Source organism: Phragmites australis, chromosome 21 (assembly GCF_958298935.1).
Source record: "Phragmites australis chromosome 21, lpPhrAust1.1, whole genome shotgun sequence".
NCBI classification, from domain to species: domain Eukaryota; kingdom Viridiplantae; phylum Streptophyta; class Magnoliopsida; order Poales; family Poaceae; genus Phragmites; species Phragmites australis.
Genome location: NC_084941.1, coordinates 1,371,310 through 1,389,385, shown reverse-complemented (window position 1 = coordinate 1,389,385; position 18,076 = coordinate 1,371,310). Strand labels below are relative to the sequence as shown.

Here is an 18,076-nt window from a genome sequence, read left to right as displayed (position 1 = left end):
GTCACCCATAACTAATAATAAGTGACGAGTGCATAGTATCACCCATCACCTATAACTAATAATAAGTGACCTATGAATAGTATAACCCGTAATCTATAACTTTGATAAAAATTTTGATTCAAATTCATAACTTATTATGTTCAATTTAATATTACAAATTTGACATTAATATTATAAATTAGATATTAATATTGCAAATTTAATATATACAAATTTAAATTTGAACTTAATATTACATATTTGATATTAATATTAATATTATAGATTAATATAAGTGATAGGTCGTAATATGACACATCACTTATGATTGATATGGGAAACGGAAAGACCCATCACCTATGATTAGATCATAAATGACGGGTGTAGTTATAATCCGTCACATATATCATAAGTAACAAGCAATATGATAACCCGTCATCGATGATCTATAATCAATGACGGGTCTATACTCGATCTCGACCCGAGACTATAAATAACAGATCATATTGTGACCCGTCACCAAATCGTGTCTCTCTTTCGTCTGTTTTTCACGGAGCGGATGTTAGCCAAAAGGAGGCACTGCCAATACACCGCAAAGACAGGAACGATATTATCGCTTATACAAGTATATATTGCCGACATTGCTGCAGACGCAAACAATTCTGAATTTCTAATGATTCAGTTGCTTGAACGCAGCAGGAGGAGGAGTATATAATACCGGTGCTGCCTCTAACTCTCTACTGTACTTTCCGTGAGTCTGGGACCCGTGCAGACCTCCAACAACCATCGAAATGGCGATACAAACATCCAATCCCCTGGTTCCTTCAAAGCTTCACCATCCAAGGTCTAAGATAGCTCACCTGCTGGGAACAGATAGCTTGAGAACGGCGACACAAGTGTATTTTATACTGGTATACCACCCCAGGTCGTGGAAAAACCCAGAGACAGAGTAGAAAAGGAAGCCAGGAACCTGTCAGCCTCGTGTTCCCTTTCGTTCCTTCTGCTTCTGCCATAGCACGGTGGCTCCACGCCCCTCTCCTTGTGCTTCGTGTGTGTCTCCCTCGCTATAAGTACACAGCACTCTGTCTCATAGACACACCAAGAAACATCAGTGGTTGTCACCTGCGAAGACACTGCAACTGCTTGTAGGATGGCCATGGAGAAGGCTTGGAAAGCGAGAGATGTCGCTGGTGCTTTCAACATTGAGGTGGTGGATGAAGAGGAGGATGCTGTGCCGGCGATACCGCCGCCGCAGACGCCGTTGGAGCCCATGGAGTACCTGTCGAGGTCGTGGAGCGTGTCGGCGTCGGAGATTTCCAAGATTCTTATCAGCGGGAGCAAGAAGAGCGGCGTTGCAGCGAGCCGGCTGCCGGAGATGGCCATACCGGAGGACTCCGTGCTTGCGACGTCCATCGTTCCTCTTCCGTGTCATCAACAGCATGTACTGATTTCTTTCCAAAAAAAAAAAAAAAAACATGTACTGATCCGAAGTTCAGTTCATCCTCCTTTTTTATGTTTTCTTTCCGTCTTATGGTGCTACTGCAACATTTCTACAGATGGACACAAGAAGGAATTCCATGAGCAGACACCACCAATCGATCGGCAAATGGTTCCAAGTCCACTTCCAAGTCCACCACAGGGAAACGTGCCGTGTCAAGCAGAGCGGCAAGGAGAAGCAGCGCGCTGAGAAGGCTCACGTGCACGCCACGGTGTCCGTGGCCCGGGTCGCGGCCGCGGTCGCCGCCGTCGCGGCAGCCACGAGCTCCGACATCCAGACCTCCAAGATGGCCGCTGCCATGGCGTCGGCCACTGAGCTGTTAGCTTCGCACTGCGTCGAGGCAGCTCAGCACGCGGGGGCGCGCCATGAGCAGGTGGCCTGCGCCGTAGAGGCCGCGGTTGGCGTCAGAAGCCCCGGTGATCTGATGACGCTCACGGCAGCAGCGGCAACCGGTGAGGAATCCGACGATGTCATTGACATCACGGTGAACTGAATCCATATGATGTTTCGTTAAAAAGAAATTTAGGCCGAGTTCGTGACAACTTTGGCCGTCTTGATCAGCTCTACGAGGAGCTGCGACGCTGAAGCAGAGAGTGCAGCGAGAGACGAGGAGCAATGCAAGTGTTCTTCCGTACGAGCAGGGCCGTTCTTGGAGCCCTGATATATGGTGCAAGGAGGGGGAGCTGCTGAAACGCACAAGAAAAGGTACTGTAAAAAGTAGTGGGCAATTCAGAACATGCAGTTTCAAATCAAAACCCAGAAGCATGTAAACTATAAGCATGGTTAAGAAAACTATGTCTCAGAATTTCATTCCTGATGCAGGGGATTTACACAGGTACCGAGTATCTATCTACATCAACAAGAGGTCTCAGGTAGGATTTTTTTCATTGTTCAGTCCTAAATGCTGGTCAGACTACAGAGAGATGCACAATTACTGTTACTGACAACATAGCTGAACAATGACAGGTCATGCTGAAGCTGATAAGCAAACACATAGGAGGTGCACTCTCAAAGAACAACAAGAGTAAGTATCAAGTTTCAACATCTAGTACCAAAATATATATTTCTGACTCCAACAGAGTAGTTTATGAAACCTGAGTCTTAATACTGACCTTTAAGCAATTGGCTGCAGGTGTGGTTTACGGCGTATACAGTGACCTTCCAACTTGGGCTGAGCCAGGGAAGGACTCCATGGAGGAGACATGCTGCTTCGGCCTGAGCACGGCACAGGGCCTGGTAGAGTTTGAGTGTGAGAGCAGCATTAGTAAACAGAAGTGGGTAGACGATGTGCAGAACCTGCTTCGTCAAGCTGCTCTAGATGACAATGTAGGAAATAAACTGGGATCACTAATGCTCAGCTAGTTCAGATTTATACAACCATCTTCGTTGTGGCAGATGGTGTGTTATAGAATGTGCCTTACATCACCAATGTAAGGGGTACATATTGATGGTGCTCTAGTCAGGAATTGTATACTGTACTACATACAGAATATGACGGGCTAAGAATAGATTATATATTTTGTCTACTACTGTCTTTTGCTCAATTAAGTTTGTAGTGTTTACTGACCAAATAGGCGATGAGGATTTGGGAGGTCAATCTTATAGTCACATAATTCCCTACTTGATGGGACCGAGGAATGTGATAAATCAAATTGAAATGTGTTTTAGTTTATATGTAATGAGAGATTGATAAGATTGTTGATTTAGTTTGATGATTTTTGGATTGTATGAGTATGTCTATGTATTGTAATTATAATCATAACTAATCAAATGTGCAAAGAAATGGAGTTGGTATTTTTGTATTTGAGTCTAGAAAAATTTGCCTCACCAGATGGTCTGTCGTCCTGTGAAATGAACACGCCAGATGGTCCAACGCTCAAGAAGATTTCACGCTGGTTTTTTTTTTGACTCAGTAGAGAAAATCCATTGAAACACCGGATGATCTGGCGATGGGTAGCACAGCACGCTAGACTAATTTTTCCAGAAAGTTTGCAAATTGTGTCTAGTGTGATTCTATACGTCGGATAGTTTGACGATGGAGGATGTGTACGCCAGACTAATTTTTCCAGAGAGTATGCAAAGCTTGTCTGGTGAGAATGTACACACCGGATGGTTCGGCGATTGAAGGTGTGCACACTGAAGGGTTTTCCATGAGTGTGTCAGTGAAGGAAGTATTGTACATGTCGGATGGTCCGGTGATCAGAAAGCAATACACTTCAGATAGTCCGATGTTCACGATTTTTTTGTGATGTGCTTTCAACTAAAGATTTTGATTTTGACTAATCTATAATGGAGTTTGATATACGTGTTTGTTTGTTTTATGATGTGTAGATGATGGATGCAACTTGTTGACTGACGACAGGATGATCAGGGCTAAGGGAGGTGCTTAGTGCTAGACGATCAAAGAGGCTGGGGCGGAGTTAAGGGTGATTCTAGCTGTATATGTGGAGAGCAAGCAAAACATGAGAAGGCAGATGAAGGCAGTGTGTTAACAAAATAAGCGAAATGGATGACAATACAAGTGATAAAGCGGTAGGAGGGACTGGGAGCAGGAGAGACTTGTCGGTGGTCAAGATCGCAAGGCGTAGTACACACGTCGATATTTGATCGCTTGCTTAAGTAATAAGAAAGTGGCAATGAGTCACGCTTTGAGAAGCGTGCGAGACGGTTTTGCGATTTGCCCTCAATATCGTGGAAGTATGAAGTGCGTGTAGCATCATTGCGAAGCTTGTGTCAAGACGAAGCTAAGTCATGAAGATGTCATGACCGTTCAATGGATGGAGAAAAGATTAGATTAAAATATCCTCAGTGATAGGTAGGGGTGTATTGAAAGTGAGAGCTTTTTGTATGTAAAATACTTTATAATCGGTCGAAAATAGGGTTGTCGTTTGCTAGTAATAAAGTTCATATTGCCTCTTATGCTTGCGTTCATTTTCTTCTAGTTTTCCTTTATTGACTTGCTTGTTTCGTTGCGAGTTCAGTTGTCATTAGGATTTTTGTTTTGGTTTAAGATCTAATTTTTTTTACCATGTTGAATTGGTTCTTCTTATTGCTAGAGGTATAAAATTCACATTTAGAATTGGTCTTGAATTCTCTTGCCGCTAAATCATCAACTTAAAGAGTTTGTTCACTCGGTGACTATCTCCTTAAATTTAAGTGTTTATGTCTCAAATTGCAAGCTTTGGTGTGCGATGGCGTATGAATTGGTTTTTAATGAAACTTAGTGTTAAATTCCATTCATGAGAGCCATACTTTTTTAAGGATCTTTTGATGCAACATGTTTCCCTCTAGTTTTTGCTTTCGCATATTGTTTTAAGGCGCGTTAGGTGAAAGATTAGAAAAGACCATCCAAAAAGTTGGTAAAACGCCCATTCATCTCCATTTAGTCACCATTCTCGGTCCTACCGAACGAGATTGAGTACATGGAATGGTACTTGAGAAAGATTTTGACAAGATAGAACTAGATTGTTCCTGCGTTCTCGGGACGTGGCATGGTTCCACGTTCTCGGTGATTATGAATCAATCTTGCTTGGCCACACTATTGTACTTCTCCTTCCTCCGCGTGTACGTACGTTGGACGAGCGCGAATATAGTGCGTGCGGGAGGATGCCGCCGCCATGGGAGGTGGGTGGCGCTAGGCAACATGGTCATGCAGCAACCGAGTCAGGCAGCACGACGAGGCGAAATTGGGGCGATCCAGCGGAGGTTGGAGACTAGGCGGGGGCTGGCGGGCTTGCGGTTGCAGAGCAGCAACGGTCGTGGGGAGTTTGACATGTTGGGTTGGGTCGGGCAGGTCGAAATATGGGTCTGACAGAGATGGCCCAGACTTACAGGTAGGCCCTTTAACAACAACCTAATCCCAAACAAGTCGGAAATCGGTATTATAATGAGCCTGTTTGACAGAGCTCTAACTCTAAAAATTCCTAGAGCTTGATATTCCTAGCTCAAAAAATTTGTAGAGTTAGCGCTATGGATATATTGAGGGTGTTTAGGTGAACGATTCAATTTTCATCTTAGTCTACAACTATGGACTTAAATCACTTTATCTTAGGATACTAATATAAGATCTGTTTTGGTGCTGAGAGTTAAAGCTCTGCTAAATAACATCTATGTCTACTTAATGAATTTACAATCAAATCCTAAAAGCTGACGTTTCAGTGAATAGATACCCCGTGCTTCGTGAATCAAGCTATCCCCAACATACTACTGAACTAACATGTCGCTACCACGTCAGTTGTGTATAAGATTTACATAAGTTTTTTACGTAAGTGTAGCATTGCTCGTCGGAAAATGGTGACGGCTGTGCGTGTCCAGCACGGATTCGGAATTCGTAAGCAAGCAATCGCCGGAGTCGTACGTACACCAAGTCAGTCCGCTCTCGCTTCTTTATATTGGACGCTAGCTGCACACCACCAACTTGACATCCCAAGCAAACGATCGAGGAGGACATACGTGCATGCATGGCGACTACGGACCAGAGCTTCGCCAACAGCGCACTCGACAGTCACCGTTTCGTGAAGCGCAACCTCGTCGCCGGTCTCTTCCGCTGCCGTGGTGTAACGACCACCGTAACCACGGCAGCGCCATCGCCGACGGCATGCCGGCTCGTTGAGAACGCACTCGTGGTCGACGTGGACGCGCTGCTCCTGAAATCGTCGCCGTCCGCCGCTTTCCCGCCGTACTTCCTTGTCTCCGTCGAGGCAGGCGGCTACGTCCGGGGCCTCGTCCTGCTCGCGCTCTACCCCTTCCTGCGCCTGCTGTCCCTAAGGCGCGCCTGAGGGTGATGGCCATGGGCTTCTTGTGCGGGCTGCGCCGCGACGAGGCGGCGAGGATCGGCAGGCCGTGCTCCCCAAGCACTTCTTCTGGGAGGCAGCGGACATTGACGCGCTGGAGGCGGTGGGAGCGTTGCCGAAGGCGGTGAAGGTGGCGGCCGTGAGCCGGTCGTTCCCTACGGTGATGGTGGAAGCGTTCTTGAAGGGGTTCGACGTGGTTGTTGGGCCGGAGCTGAAGGGAGGGCCCCGGTACGTCTGGATCACACGAGGAGTTGATTGATCATACTCAGGCTCAGCAGTCAGCTAGCGTATGTGCATAACGGGGCATATATATAGTTCCGCGAATAACCCGTGCTTACACCTCAAATTGTTTCAACTGACTCTCCCTAGCTACAACTACCACTCCTCCAATTTCATCAAATTGACACGACCCAACGAACCACCCTCTCACACATCATATAGCTAGAAAAAGTCTCACCGACTCGATCGACCTTGAAAAGGAAATATAAATAATCTACTAAGATAGGAAAGATCTACTGACTATTTGCTTGGGTAGCTCGACCGAGTTTGTCAAGATCAATACCCGGTGGCGAGTATGGCGCCCTTGCACCTTGATTGTTGGCATCGGGTCTTAAGGGAGCTATTTCGGCGAAGGATAACCATACATGCATGACAACGCACTGTTCTCTACGCAAGCTACGTAATGCAACGTAAACTTGTCACTGTGCTATATACTAGTAGTACAAATACGGGTGTATATGCTTCAGTGCTAGCTATAGTAATCGAGATTTATCACCAATACATGCGTGCATATGTATATATCTAAGTTAAGTAATTAACCAATCACCAATGGCCTAGGCTAGCTAGCTAATGCTCCGGCCGGGGTAAGTACGTATTTGCTATGAACGGAACCATCCGAGGTCGAGCCGGCCGGTGTCGTAGCCTGCCGCGGCCGCGGCCGCCTGTTGCGGCGGCGCGGCGCCTTCGCCGTCGGGCGCCTTGGCGAACCGGCCCTTGACGCGCGGCCGCATCTCGGCGTAGGCCTTGCGGGACGCGTACCGGATGTGCTTCTCGTACCGCCTCCGCTTCCGCTTCTCCTTGTACCTCATCACCTTTGCCTCCCGGTCCATCGCCGGGTCTGCGCAGCTTGGGACGACGCCACCGTTTGCCGCCACCTCTCCCGGGACGGAGCTCGCGGCGTCAGTGAAGGTGCTCCCGTGGAAGGACACCTGAAAGCAAGAATCAACCGACCGGTCAAATTGGAGGCCGACACCTGAAAGTAAGGTCACGCAAAGCAGCTCCGTTCGATCATAATCGCTCGGTCCAAACCTATCAATCGCGAGCCGACGCATAGTGTTTTGACTTTTTAGCGACGTAAGATTAACCCTAAAGTCCTCTTCTGTTTGAAGGACTTTAGCTCGCAGCTTATCTTAGATCCAAAGTTTGTATATTAAAATAAAATAATTTAAATATATATTTTTAATAAAAATAGAAATAAGATGACTCAACTAAATATTCCTAATGTACATATAACTTTATTTTTATGAATTTTTAAAGCTAGAGATACATAGATTCAAGAAGCCTTATAGTTAGAGCTTGACAAACATACATGTATCAACACTCGGTAAGCTGACACTGGACATATAACCACATGATCTTAGGGTCTCCCAATAATTTCACGGGAATTTAACAATAAATTCTTCAATTCTCATTGGAATTAGAGAGAGAGAAAATGCTGCTTTCATAATGTGGCCTTATCTTATCCCCATGGAAAAGAGGAGACAAAAAAAAAAAAAGGCAACCGTGTACATAAGTGATGGTGCAACTCTTTTGGACTAGCCCCTAATAATATGTTGGACCACAACATTGACAGCCTTTGACGTTTTCACCACTATTAATCTGCACCTAGCTCAGTTGTGCGCAATGAACCGAGAGATTTCAGAAAGAATCGTGATTGCACTAACAGGGGTGAAGCTACATGTTCCCACCATCTAAGCCTAAATATGTTGAATTGTGCACTCGGATTCTTAGAGCTCTAGATTCGGCACTAAGGTGCATGTATTTGAAATCTGGAATGGCCGAGCTGTGGAGTAACATCTGATACTCGATCAAAGGCGACCAATACATGAGCGTGCAAGAACATGAACCTCATGCAGATCGAACAGCTTGAAAATTAACACATTCTTAGAACCTCATGAGCGTGTTAAGTTGAGGGATCAGGGAAAGATGGAACCGAACCACTCACGATTGTGGCGCTGGACGTCGCCGGGTTGCCGCCGCCGAGCCCCAGTCCGGCCTCCAAGACAGCCGCCTCGCCGCCCCGGCTCAGCGGGACGTCGAATGTGAGCCCGTGGCCCGGCAGCTGGCCGTACTGCGCGTGCGCGTACCCGTCGAAAAAAGTCGGCGTCTGCTGCCCCTGCCGCCGCTGCTCGGCCTCGGCCTCGGCCACCCCGTTCCCGACCGCCGCCGGCGCCAGCCCGCGGTGCAGGTGGGGCTCCGGGTCTTGGAACAGCCACGTCACGCTGTCGTGGTCCTCGTCGTGCCCGAAGAACTGGAACTCCTGAAGCCCGACCGCCGCCGCCGCCGCGCCGCCGCTGCCGACGACACCCAGCTCCTCCTCCGCCTGCTGCCACATCCCGGGGAACACGCGGTTAAGGTCCGCGACCGCGACCCCGCACCGCGCGCCGCCGACTCCATTTCCATGGCACGCGCACTCCCCCACGCCCCCGCCACCACCGCACACGCGGCACGCGGCGCCCGACGACGCCGACATCCCACGTACGACGTCGCCGCACGAACTCACTCTCTTGACTCCTCCTCCTCCTCCTCCCACCACAACCCGTCAAGCCCCCCGTGTGTTGTCTGTGAGCTCCCTATCTCTCTCCCCCACTTGTTTGCTTCTGCGCGCTCGCTTGCTTCGTTCGCTCATGCGCGGGCGAGCAAATGATATGCTCGGCCGGGTTCTTGTGTGGAGGAGAAGACAGGGAGAGAGAGCTAGGGCAGGGCGGGAATAAGTACGCGCGCGGCCAATAGGAGGGGAGCAAGAGATATGAGATGGGGGGGATTCTTACGTGGAGGATCCGGAGCCACCTTTCTCGTCTCTCCAAGGGGCGGATCATTTGGCGATTCGCCATTGCCAGGTGCCTTTTTTCTTCTTTTTTGCTGCTGTGAGGGTGTCAATCGAAGATCCTGTTCGGAGGCGCGCGTGTAGCCTAAGTCGGCCCACAGAACCCATTAGTAAACTTTTCTTATTAATTTTTTCTCACAAGTTTTGAGCTAATTTTTTTCTTAAAAAGTTTTCTCAAAAGTTTTGATAGAAAAGTTTTTTTTAGAAAAGTTAATAGAAAGACACGAAAGAAAAAAGTTTCCCCAAAAAAAGGAGGGGGCTGTCGGAAAGGGACGCCAGTTTACCAGCTCACGCGCGTGAATTAGCAGCGCCCGGTGTCAATGGATTGAATTGGTTGATGTGTTGTGATGTGGAATCTAGATAGTTAGCAAAGCTAATATGTTTCTAGCTAACTGTCACACCCGGTCCAAATCTAAAACATGGCTTTTCGATCGAAAACCGCATCAATGTCACATGAAACCTTAACACATACGTTAACACCTAATCTAGTCGTTAAGTACGGGAAAAAAAATCTTAGAACAAATAGTTCCAACGTGCACACAGTATCAAGTTACTCACAATATACCTATAGTTTACGTTTTGTCTTAATTTGAACCCGGAATTAGAAATTAGTTGGCTCCATGTATCTCTTTATTTGATGTCGTTTGCCCATTTCGCATATAAATTAAATTCTTTGTTAGAGTTTGTTGGTGTGCAAAGAATAACCGTGTGAATTGTGCCGCTACTCGGGTCGCTTTCTTGGATGTTCCGAAAAGGTGGAAATGGAAATACGGGTCCATATCATCCACTCATGGCGAAAAGGCTTGTGGATGCAGGAGATCCACGTTTGACTGCAAGGATATGGGGCTTCATGTGTGATCGGCATTCCTCGTGGACGCACTACAGCGCCAACTCCACCGCAAAGTAATGAAAGAGTCCTAATCACAAGTTTATGGAGACAATGTTTATTACTCGCCATCTACTCCCTCCTTGTGTTCCTGAATCTATGATATTTCAGACATCGATCGTCATGGTTTCTAATATGCGACTTTAACCGCTAATTTGTATGTGAAAATGATAACGACGCATTGTTACAATAACTATATTCTGAAAATAATTTTCACAACGAATTCGATGATATAAAGTCCGCTTGTGAACAACCTAAATAGTTCTTAAATTAATGGTCAAAGCTAGAACATCATACATTTATGAACGGTGCGGGCGAGTACTAAACAGAATAATACACTGCTGATTGTAAGTTCACAGCACAGATGCATCGCACGTTATGGATCGAACTATACAGATCATCTAACACCTTACATATATAGTGCAGTGTGTGCATGATGCCTAGACAAACCACCCCATGCCATGTGAAGGTAATATATATATATCTGCTTATGTGAATTGTCATATGCTTCTAAAAAAAGGGATATATACGTGTTGTCACTAAGTTTACCTAGCTAGAAATGGTCAAATGGGTAATGTGTGGCTAAGAGGTTGAGTACTATGCTACGTACGTTCTAAGACAGTCACTGTCAGTGGCGTCGTCACTGATCACCACTATCTATGCCAACGGAAAGGACACAGAAGCATGTATTGTTCAGTGTGAGTCATATACCACCAGTTGGGACTTTTGAGTACATGTGTGGCTGTAAATAGGTCAATATTGTAGAGCCTACATTCTCTTTTTGTTTAAAAAAAAAGGAGAGGTGTCCTACGTAAAGCATCACTCCAATTAAGATGGCACGAGAAGACTAATCCAGAAAGAAATACTAAAATCACTATTAAAATCATAATTCTAGTACTAGCTAGTAGTGTTTACTACGACCGATTCCCATTTCAGATGTATAATGTGGGCACGCACAGACCATGCAAAGCAGCACATGAAACACGAGCCATGCATGCATATATAAATGCGCACAGATGTCGTCGTTACATGTACAAGCGCAGCGGCATGTTAATCTCCTTTTGTATCGTTTTAATTTTATCGGATGTCTCGGAATAGTACAGCGTGCATACTATATATATCGTGCACTTCCTGGACGTGCATGGACACGTGTCTGCAGCGGAGAAAAAAAAAATGAAGTCGAATCGCTTCTTCTTCGGTGCGTATACGTCTAACTTCATCTAGACCAGCAAGCAGCGCCTTTACGGCATCGAACAAGCAAAGATTTCTGGAGGTGGTCTGCAGCCTCGGCGACGTCCGTGGCTGTGAATCCTCGACGTCGACGTCGGCCAACGCCTCGACGGCTCGGCGATCCCGTGGTGGGGAGCGATCGAGTGAGAATTGCAGCGGCGATGTTCGCCCCGTTCTTTTCCGAGACGATGATGTGCTCGTAGCCAGCTTGCACAGGCCAGCACACTACCGATCGCCCTCACGAAGGGGAAGGAAAGAAAAATATTTGCACAAGGATCGCACAACGGAACACGATCGAGTAGATCTCACCACATAATAAGAGGCTGGTTGTGGGTTTCTTTTCTGTTCATCTTGTTGGCAGCCGACAGGATCTTGTTTATTTTGTTGTTGCAATTGTCGGACTAGAGTGGCATGGTCAGCTATCGTCGGGTGACGTTGCAATCCTATAAACTTTTGCTTCCCTCTTAATATAAAATCGTTGCACTCATGCTATAACACTGCAAATCAGATGCGGTCGGATAAAAAAAAATAGATTGTCTACCAAGTTGGAAAAAATAAGAGTGGCGATAGGATCTTGTATAGTTCTATTGGATGTTAAGCTGCCTGAACTCCCATTTGTGTGATCAAATTAAATAGTCGTCGCAAAACCTGTGAAAAGCGCTAGCTCGGTGTGTGTTTGCCAATTACCAAACTGCATGCAACTGATCCCCGGCTAGACGGTTAGTGCATGCCGTTGTTGCTGATTAATCAAGACATGATGCTCGCAACAAGGGGCGGATCTTCAGGAGCCGCGGGACCTGAAGCTCCATAAAGAGGAAGGAGAGATGAGAAAAAAGAAGAGGGAGAGGAAGAGGAAGAAGAAGAAGAGAGGGCTAGGAGAGGAAGAAGAAGGAGATGAATCACTAGCAGTACATCATGCATCTGCCACTATTCTCAACTGCCTGGTGCTACTGCATGCAGTGCGCGCATCCATAGCTGTCTGACCGACCGGCCGTATTGCAATTGCAACCACAAACCTCCTACTGGCTAGCTAGCCACATCCACGTCGTTTTCACGGCGTTCTGTGAACCACAACCAAAGAAGAGTGAGAGCAAAGATGGACTGCAGTAGTGGAAAGGAATGGTATGGTCCATCCAACTTTAATTTAGCATGGCCACCTAGCTCTGCTGACTCTTCTGCAAACTCGATCGTCGTCCTTTGCATATTCTCGGAATCATGCATAATGGAGAGATAGTTTGTAATCATTCAGTCAGTGGCGGATGCAGAGGATCGGAATTAAATGGGGCTCGTCTCTCTCTCTCTCTCTACTATTTTTCTTCCTCTTCCTCCTCTTCTTCTCCCTCTCTCTTTCATTCTTTCCCTTCTTCATCCATAATAAAAAATATTCGGGACTCAGAGGAGCTCGATTAGCTGCGAAGCGGTAGGAGGGATAATCCGCCACTGCATTCAGTAGAACATGATCGAGTTGGATAAGACATGGTATTAGTCAGTTAACAAAGTGGCCAGTAGTATCTAGCTAGCGAGCACAAGCTGACTGATTAAGCAAGATGCATGATTGGTGCGATCGATCAGGCCGGGTTTCGCCATGACGCGTCAGATTTAAACGAGTGGGCCGGCGCTCGTGGCGCCGTGCACGTACAGGAGTAGATCGAATATCAGGCTATCAGGTCCCATGGATTCCCCTCGGATCGGATAAGCTACAGGGCGGAGCAAAAGGGAAAAGCAAACGCACATTCCTAGACTCCTAGTGGCTCGATCTGCCGCCGCGCGCGGACATCGACGGCCGACGAGCTGAGATCCCGCCATGGAAAGGGGAGACTCAGACGCGCGCGCACGGCGAGAGGCCCAGCCGAGCCCCCGCGGAATCGACGGTGCCTTCAGCTACCGGTCGCCACCGAGCGGATGTATGGCTCGATCAGCCGTGGATATGATTCATCCATCAACACACGGCTGCTGAAATCCTTTGATCTTCTCGCCGCAGGGCACGTGACGTGGGGTGGCCGGATCAGTTACCTGGCCCGTGTCGCGCCACCGCGGCGGCAGAGAGGCTGAAGTGAAGAGCTGATTCCGAGATGCATGGATGCTGCCATCGGTGGAGGTTAGCTAATCAACACGTGTCGCCTCTCCGGGAAGGGAATTGATACGGCCGGGTGGATGAGCGTACGTATTCACTTCACACACTGGACGTTGGTACATCCTGAAATGGTGCAAGATAGTAGAGTAGACTACTATGTAGTCTGTACTCACCCTCTCGTGGACATGCGGACACGGACCACGATTTTTTAAAATAATAATATTTTAATGGATATTAGCAAAATTAGAATCCGAAATGGGAAAATTACAGGAATAGCATCCAGTTGGCACTTGAAATGCCGGCTAGGATAGTATCGGTACATAAGTAGTCACAGCAGCGTGGAGTGGAAACATCACTTTGTTGGCACCGGCAAGACTTATCAACTCTAGAATGTGTTGGTATGCTGCCTCTCCTATGGACCCAGCGCCTAAATACATATTCAGCACCTCCTCTATTGCTCTCTCTTTCTCTCCTGGGTCACGCACCTTTGTCTCCGCTCTCCGAGGAAGACGAAGCAGAGGAGGAGGAAAAGGCCATGCCACGATTTTAGTCATGGGACTTGTTGGCTTCCGGGATACCGAAACCCCCTATGACTGTGGAATGGCCGATAGGGCTATATGCTCTCTTCTCGGCTATTCAAATATCAAGAACTGCTACGTGCACGTAGATAACCTTTGTAGATCCTCCATAGACAAGTGTCCCACCCTGTTGGTCCTCAAAAGGCCAAAATCCTCGTATGGGCAATCAGTTTGCCCAAAGGGATGCTTCTCCGCTCTCGGAATACCGACTGTCCTTTGTTTTTGCAATTTTTCAAAAATATACATGTTTCTACTATTATCTATTAAAATAATATTATTTAAAAAATTCCACAGACCACGTGTCAGGGAAGAAAAAAAATACCCCTATCATGTCGTGTTGGGCTCTGAAGTTCTTGCTCCTTCGAACAACAATTGATGATCTATTTAGTATAGTTTTCTCTGATCTAAATTTTCTACAACAAGTGATTTTACAGAGAAAATGATTTTATGGTTAAAAGTGATTTTTTAATAATTTTTTAAAATAAACTTTATGAAAGAAGTGATTCTGTGAGAAAAGTGAATCAGCGAAAATTAGTTTTTTAAGCTCTCGACATCTAGTTAATTTAAAAAAACAACCCTACAAAATCACTATAGAAATTGAAAACTATAAACTACCATTTAATAGGCATACTACTTATTCTATTTAGGACATAATCCAATAATACGAGATAGCTGATATTTCTCACAAGATTCCGTTCCTAATTCTACATATCTCATTATATTTAAAATTATCTCTTATTTTCTCTCATTCAAAAACTAGCTTTATAAATTCCTTCTACATCAGCAAGATTCTCTTTCGTATTACCTTTATCTTCACCGTATCTATTTCTCTCCTCTGATACAATAATAACAGCAGGCTACTATGGAGCTGCCCTTAGCAACTTATGTGGAGCTCTGCCAACCTCTTGATCCACTTGAACAACGGCAGTACTGCATACAGCGCACACGAGGTTTTGTGTGTCAGCTGGACGATCGGCATTCGGCCCCGCCAGGCCGCCGATCACGGGAAGCACGCATGCATGATGCATCCGGTCGGCGCCATGATTGCTGCTGCGGGGTTGCGTGCTTCCTTCTGTTCGATTTTTTTTAAAAAACTGATATATATATATATATATATATATATATATATATATATATATATATATATCTTGTAGTCATTACAAAGACCTTTTTGAAAAAAAGTCACACCTGATCCTTGTAAGGATCTTCTGGTCATCTTCGTCCAGAGAGATTGGAGCAACCTGGTGAACTACTGCTGCACCAAAGGCTGATAGAAAGACTTATCAAGCTTGTAGCTGAAACCTATCCCGACGAAAAAAGTTTTGAAGTTTTTCATTGCCCCATCAATCCGCACATCAGACTCAATATGCTCTTGAAACGTTAAAAGCCCAAACACTTCTTGACGGCTATCGACCATCTCATCGTCGAAAGACACATGATCTGGCACCCCAACCATCTTATCATCAAAAGACACATGATCTGGCACCCCAAGCATCACAGTGACTCTGAGTCATCGATCGGCTAAACAACTCAAAAGGATAAAACCTTCATCCTCATCTATACCAAAGATGGAGTGCTAAACTATATCCTTGGCTACGAAGGTTTTGAACATTAAAAGAGTGGTTGAATAATAAAAAAATAATTCCTCTTTAAGTGTTGTCGTTTTGATGTTGCTGACATGAATCAAGTCAAAGAACCTCTCTTGCAAAATGACATCTTTATCAACAAACCTGAAAACTACTGCTATTTGCTCTATGTTTTCAACATCACATGTTTCATCTACCAAAATAACAAACTTAGAATCCCCAATTTCCTCTCGAATATGCTTCCTAACTTTACTAGCAAAAATACTTAAAATTTATTTCTGAATTTATGGAGATGTGTACTTTGAGTTGTACGGGGAATTTCCCAACACAACTGCAGCAATTTCAGGATTGAATTATGCAAGAAGCTCAATTAATTCAAGAAAGTTCCCTTTATTCCTTGATTCAGTTGTCTCATCATGACCCCTAAAAGCACATGATTGAAATGTGAGCTAGTTAACAGCTGCAATTGATGTTTTGAGCCGCAAACGATTTCTTTCTTGATCTTTCTTGGACTTCACCTCTATGACATTTTCTATATGACCTGACTGTCTGAACAAGGATCAGAACCTACATGGGTTAAAAATGCACACTTTCTCTCGTATTTTACTCTCTTCCAGCTATTAAAGCCATGTACCGTAAACACGTCATAACCACCTAGTTTGTTTCTGTTTTTGCTGGAGACAAAGCAAAATAAACAATATGCCCGATCATTGCTCTCTGAGTACTCCAACCATGCTGGGAATTGATTGAACCAATTGTATTGAAAGCGACGTTGATGGCTTTGTGGTTCAGAAGGCTTGTACTTCTGTAATAGAGGCTGCATCGGACCTAACTTCAAATATGCTCGCTGGACAACATCTCTTTGGTCAGGTAGAGATTGCCAAATTTGTGGGCGCAATGCTGGATCCCTCTCCAAGAATTCAACACCTCTGAATATGACTTGTTCTTGTTCATTTGTTCTCTGCTTCATCTTGATTCGGTTGTTCCAATTGAATCAAGTGGGGAGGATGAGTTGCAGGAGCAAGATCTTCATCAACTTGTTCAAATCTTTTTCTCTTGTAGAATGCATCAATGGTCTTCCCCTTAGTCATGATTGATTACCTACTTTAAAAATGTAATTGGGAGTTACTTGCAGTTCCAGCATACACAAATACACAATCAAATCTCATTCATAACATCTCACATTCTCACCTAGGCTGCTAGGCGATCGTGGCGTGCGTTGTCTTGGCAGTCGTGGGCTCGTGGCGTGTGGCGGTGGGGCCGCTGCCGGCGGCGGGTTCCTTCCTCTTCCTCGACCCCATGGACTTCCACTTCCTGGAGCTGCAGGCAGTTCGGCAGGTCGGGACTCGGGCGGTCGGCGTTCTTCGACGAGTGAGACTTGACCATCGACCGTGCGGCCACGCGGGTTCCCACGGGGACAAGGATGTGGCGGTAGCGTTCGGCGACCCACTGGCGGGGTTGCCCGATGGAACTCCTGCAGTCCTGCCGGTGCCGCAGCCTCACGAGTCACGCCCTCGCCTGCGGCGTGTTGCCACCGACTACTGCACTACGGCAGTTGCTTGTTACTGCTGCTTGCTAGGCTACGGACTTACGGATACGAAGCAAGGCAGCATGGGCCAGTGTGAAGAAGGGAGGGCCACTTGCAATGCATGGGCCAAATATGCTAGGTACTAACAAAAAAACCTGGGGGGGGGGGCACGGCCCGGCTTGGTCTCCATTAAGATCCGCCGTTGCTAGCACGTGAGTAATCAAACACGCTTCTTCCTGAGATTATACGCATCCGTTAGATCAGATTGCTCTCGAGTAACCAATCAGACCTTTATTTCTCTATTCGTTCAAGCTGAGCGGCAATGATGAAGAAAAGGAGATGAGTGATCAGAGTTCGCATGGTTTCAGCGAGTGATTGGATTGGGTAGAAAATTAGTTGGTCAGATAATAGTAATAAACTTGTGCGTGGCAGCGAAGATGGAGCACTCCTTTCTCCTCTAAATCGTCAACCTGCGGCATCATTCAAGGTTTCGATGCTTCTTGAATGAAACAATCTGGTCTTCCCCATGGATCCTCCCTTGCTAAATCATCAACCAGGGATCTCTTTCCATGAAAAAGTGGTACGCGAATTTAGTCGTTCGGTGGTCATTTCTTCTGGTGAGTTGCTTAGGCCTTTCTTTCTTGTGGCCTCCTTTGGTCGTGCACGGTTTAAACTCTCCCTGGATTCATTCACGGTTATTCAATCGATTCTTGGTGGTTTTGCTACGGGTTTTTAAGTTCAGCTTCTTAGTGATAGAACCTTTAGATTTTCAGTTGCCTCAAAGAACATTGGTTTCTTCATTTTTTAAGTCCAAGTCT

At 46.0% G+C, this 18,076-nt stretch overlaps 2 protein-coding genes across 3 annotated transcripts; one reads left to right on the top strand and one right to left on the bottom strand.

The window, feature by feature from the left end:
- Positions 1–917: 917 nt before the first annotated feature.
- On the top strand, positions 918–3,003 carry LOC133904099 (VAN3-binding protein-like). 2 transcript variants are annotated; one of them, XM_062345583.1, is made up of 6 exons: positions 918–1,420; positions 1,536–1,929; positions 2,039–2,194; positions 2,300–2,349; positions 2,444–2,501; positions 2,610–3,003. In XM_062345583.1, exons 1-6 carry the CDS (start codon positions 1,130–1,132, stop codon positions 2,837–2,839), a joined length of 1,179 nt encoding a protein of 392 aa, XP_062201567.1. In that variant the 5' UTR covers positions 918–1,129; the 3' UTR covers positions 2,840–3,003. The 2 variants fall into 2 exon arrangements, with proteins under 2 accessions (XP_062201567.1, XP_062201568.1); XM_062345584.1 differs by having other exon boundaries at positions 920–1,420; positions 2,039–2,182.
- Positions 3,004–6,932: 3,929 nt separating this feature from the next.
- Positions 6,933–9,253, bottom strand: LOC133904102 (transcription factor GHD7-like). Its single transcript, XM_062345589.1, has 2 exons — positions 8,495–9,253; positions 6,933–7,478 (listed from the first exon to the last, which is right to left on the bottom strand). The coding sequence occupies exons 1-2, from the start codon at positions 9,020–9,022 to the stop codon at positions 7,149–7,151; spliced, it is 858 nt and encodes a 285-aa protein (XP_062201573.1). The 5' UTR covers positions 9,023–9,253; the 3' UTR covers positions 6,933–7,148.
- Between the last annotated feature and the right edge of the window lie 8,823 nt (positions 9,254–18,076).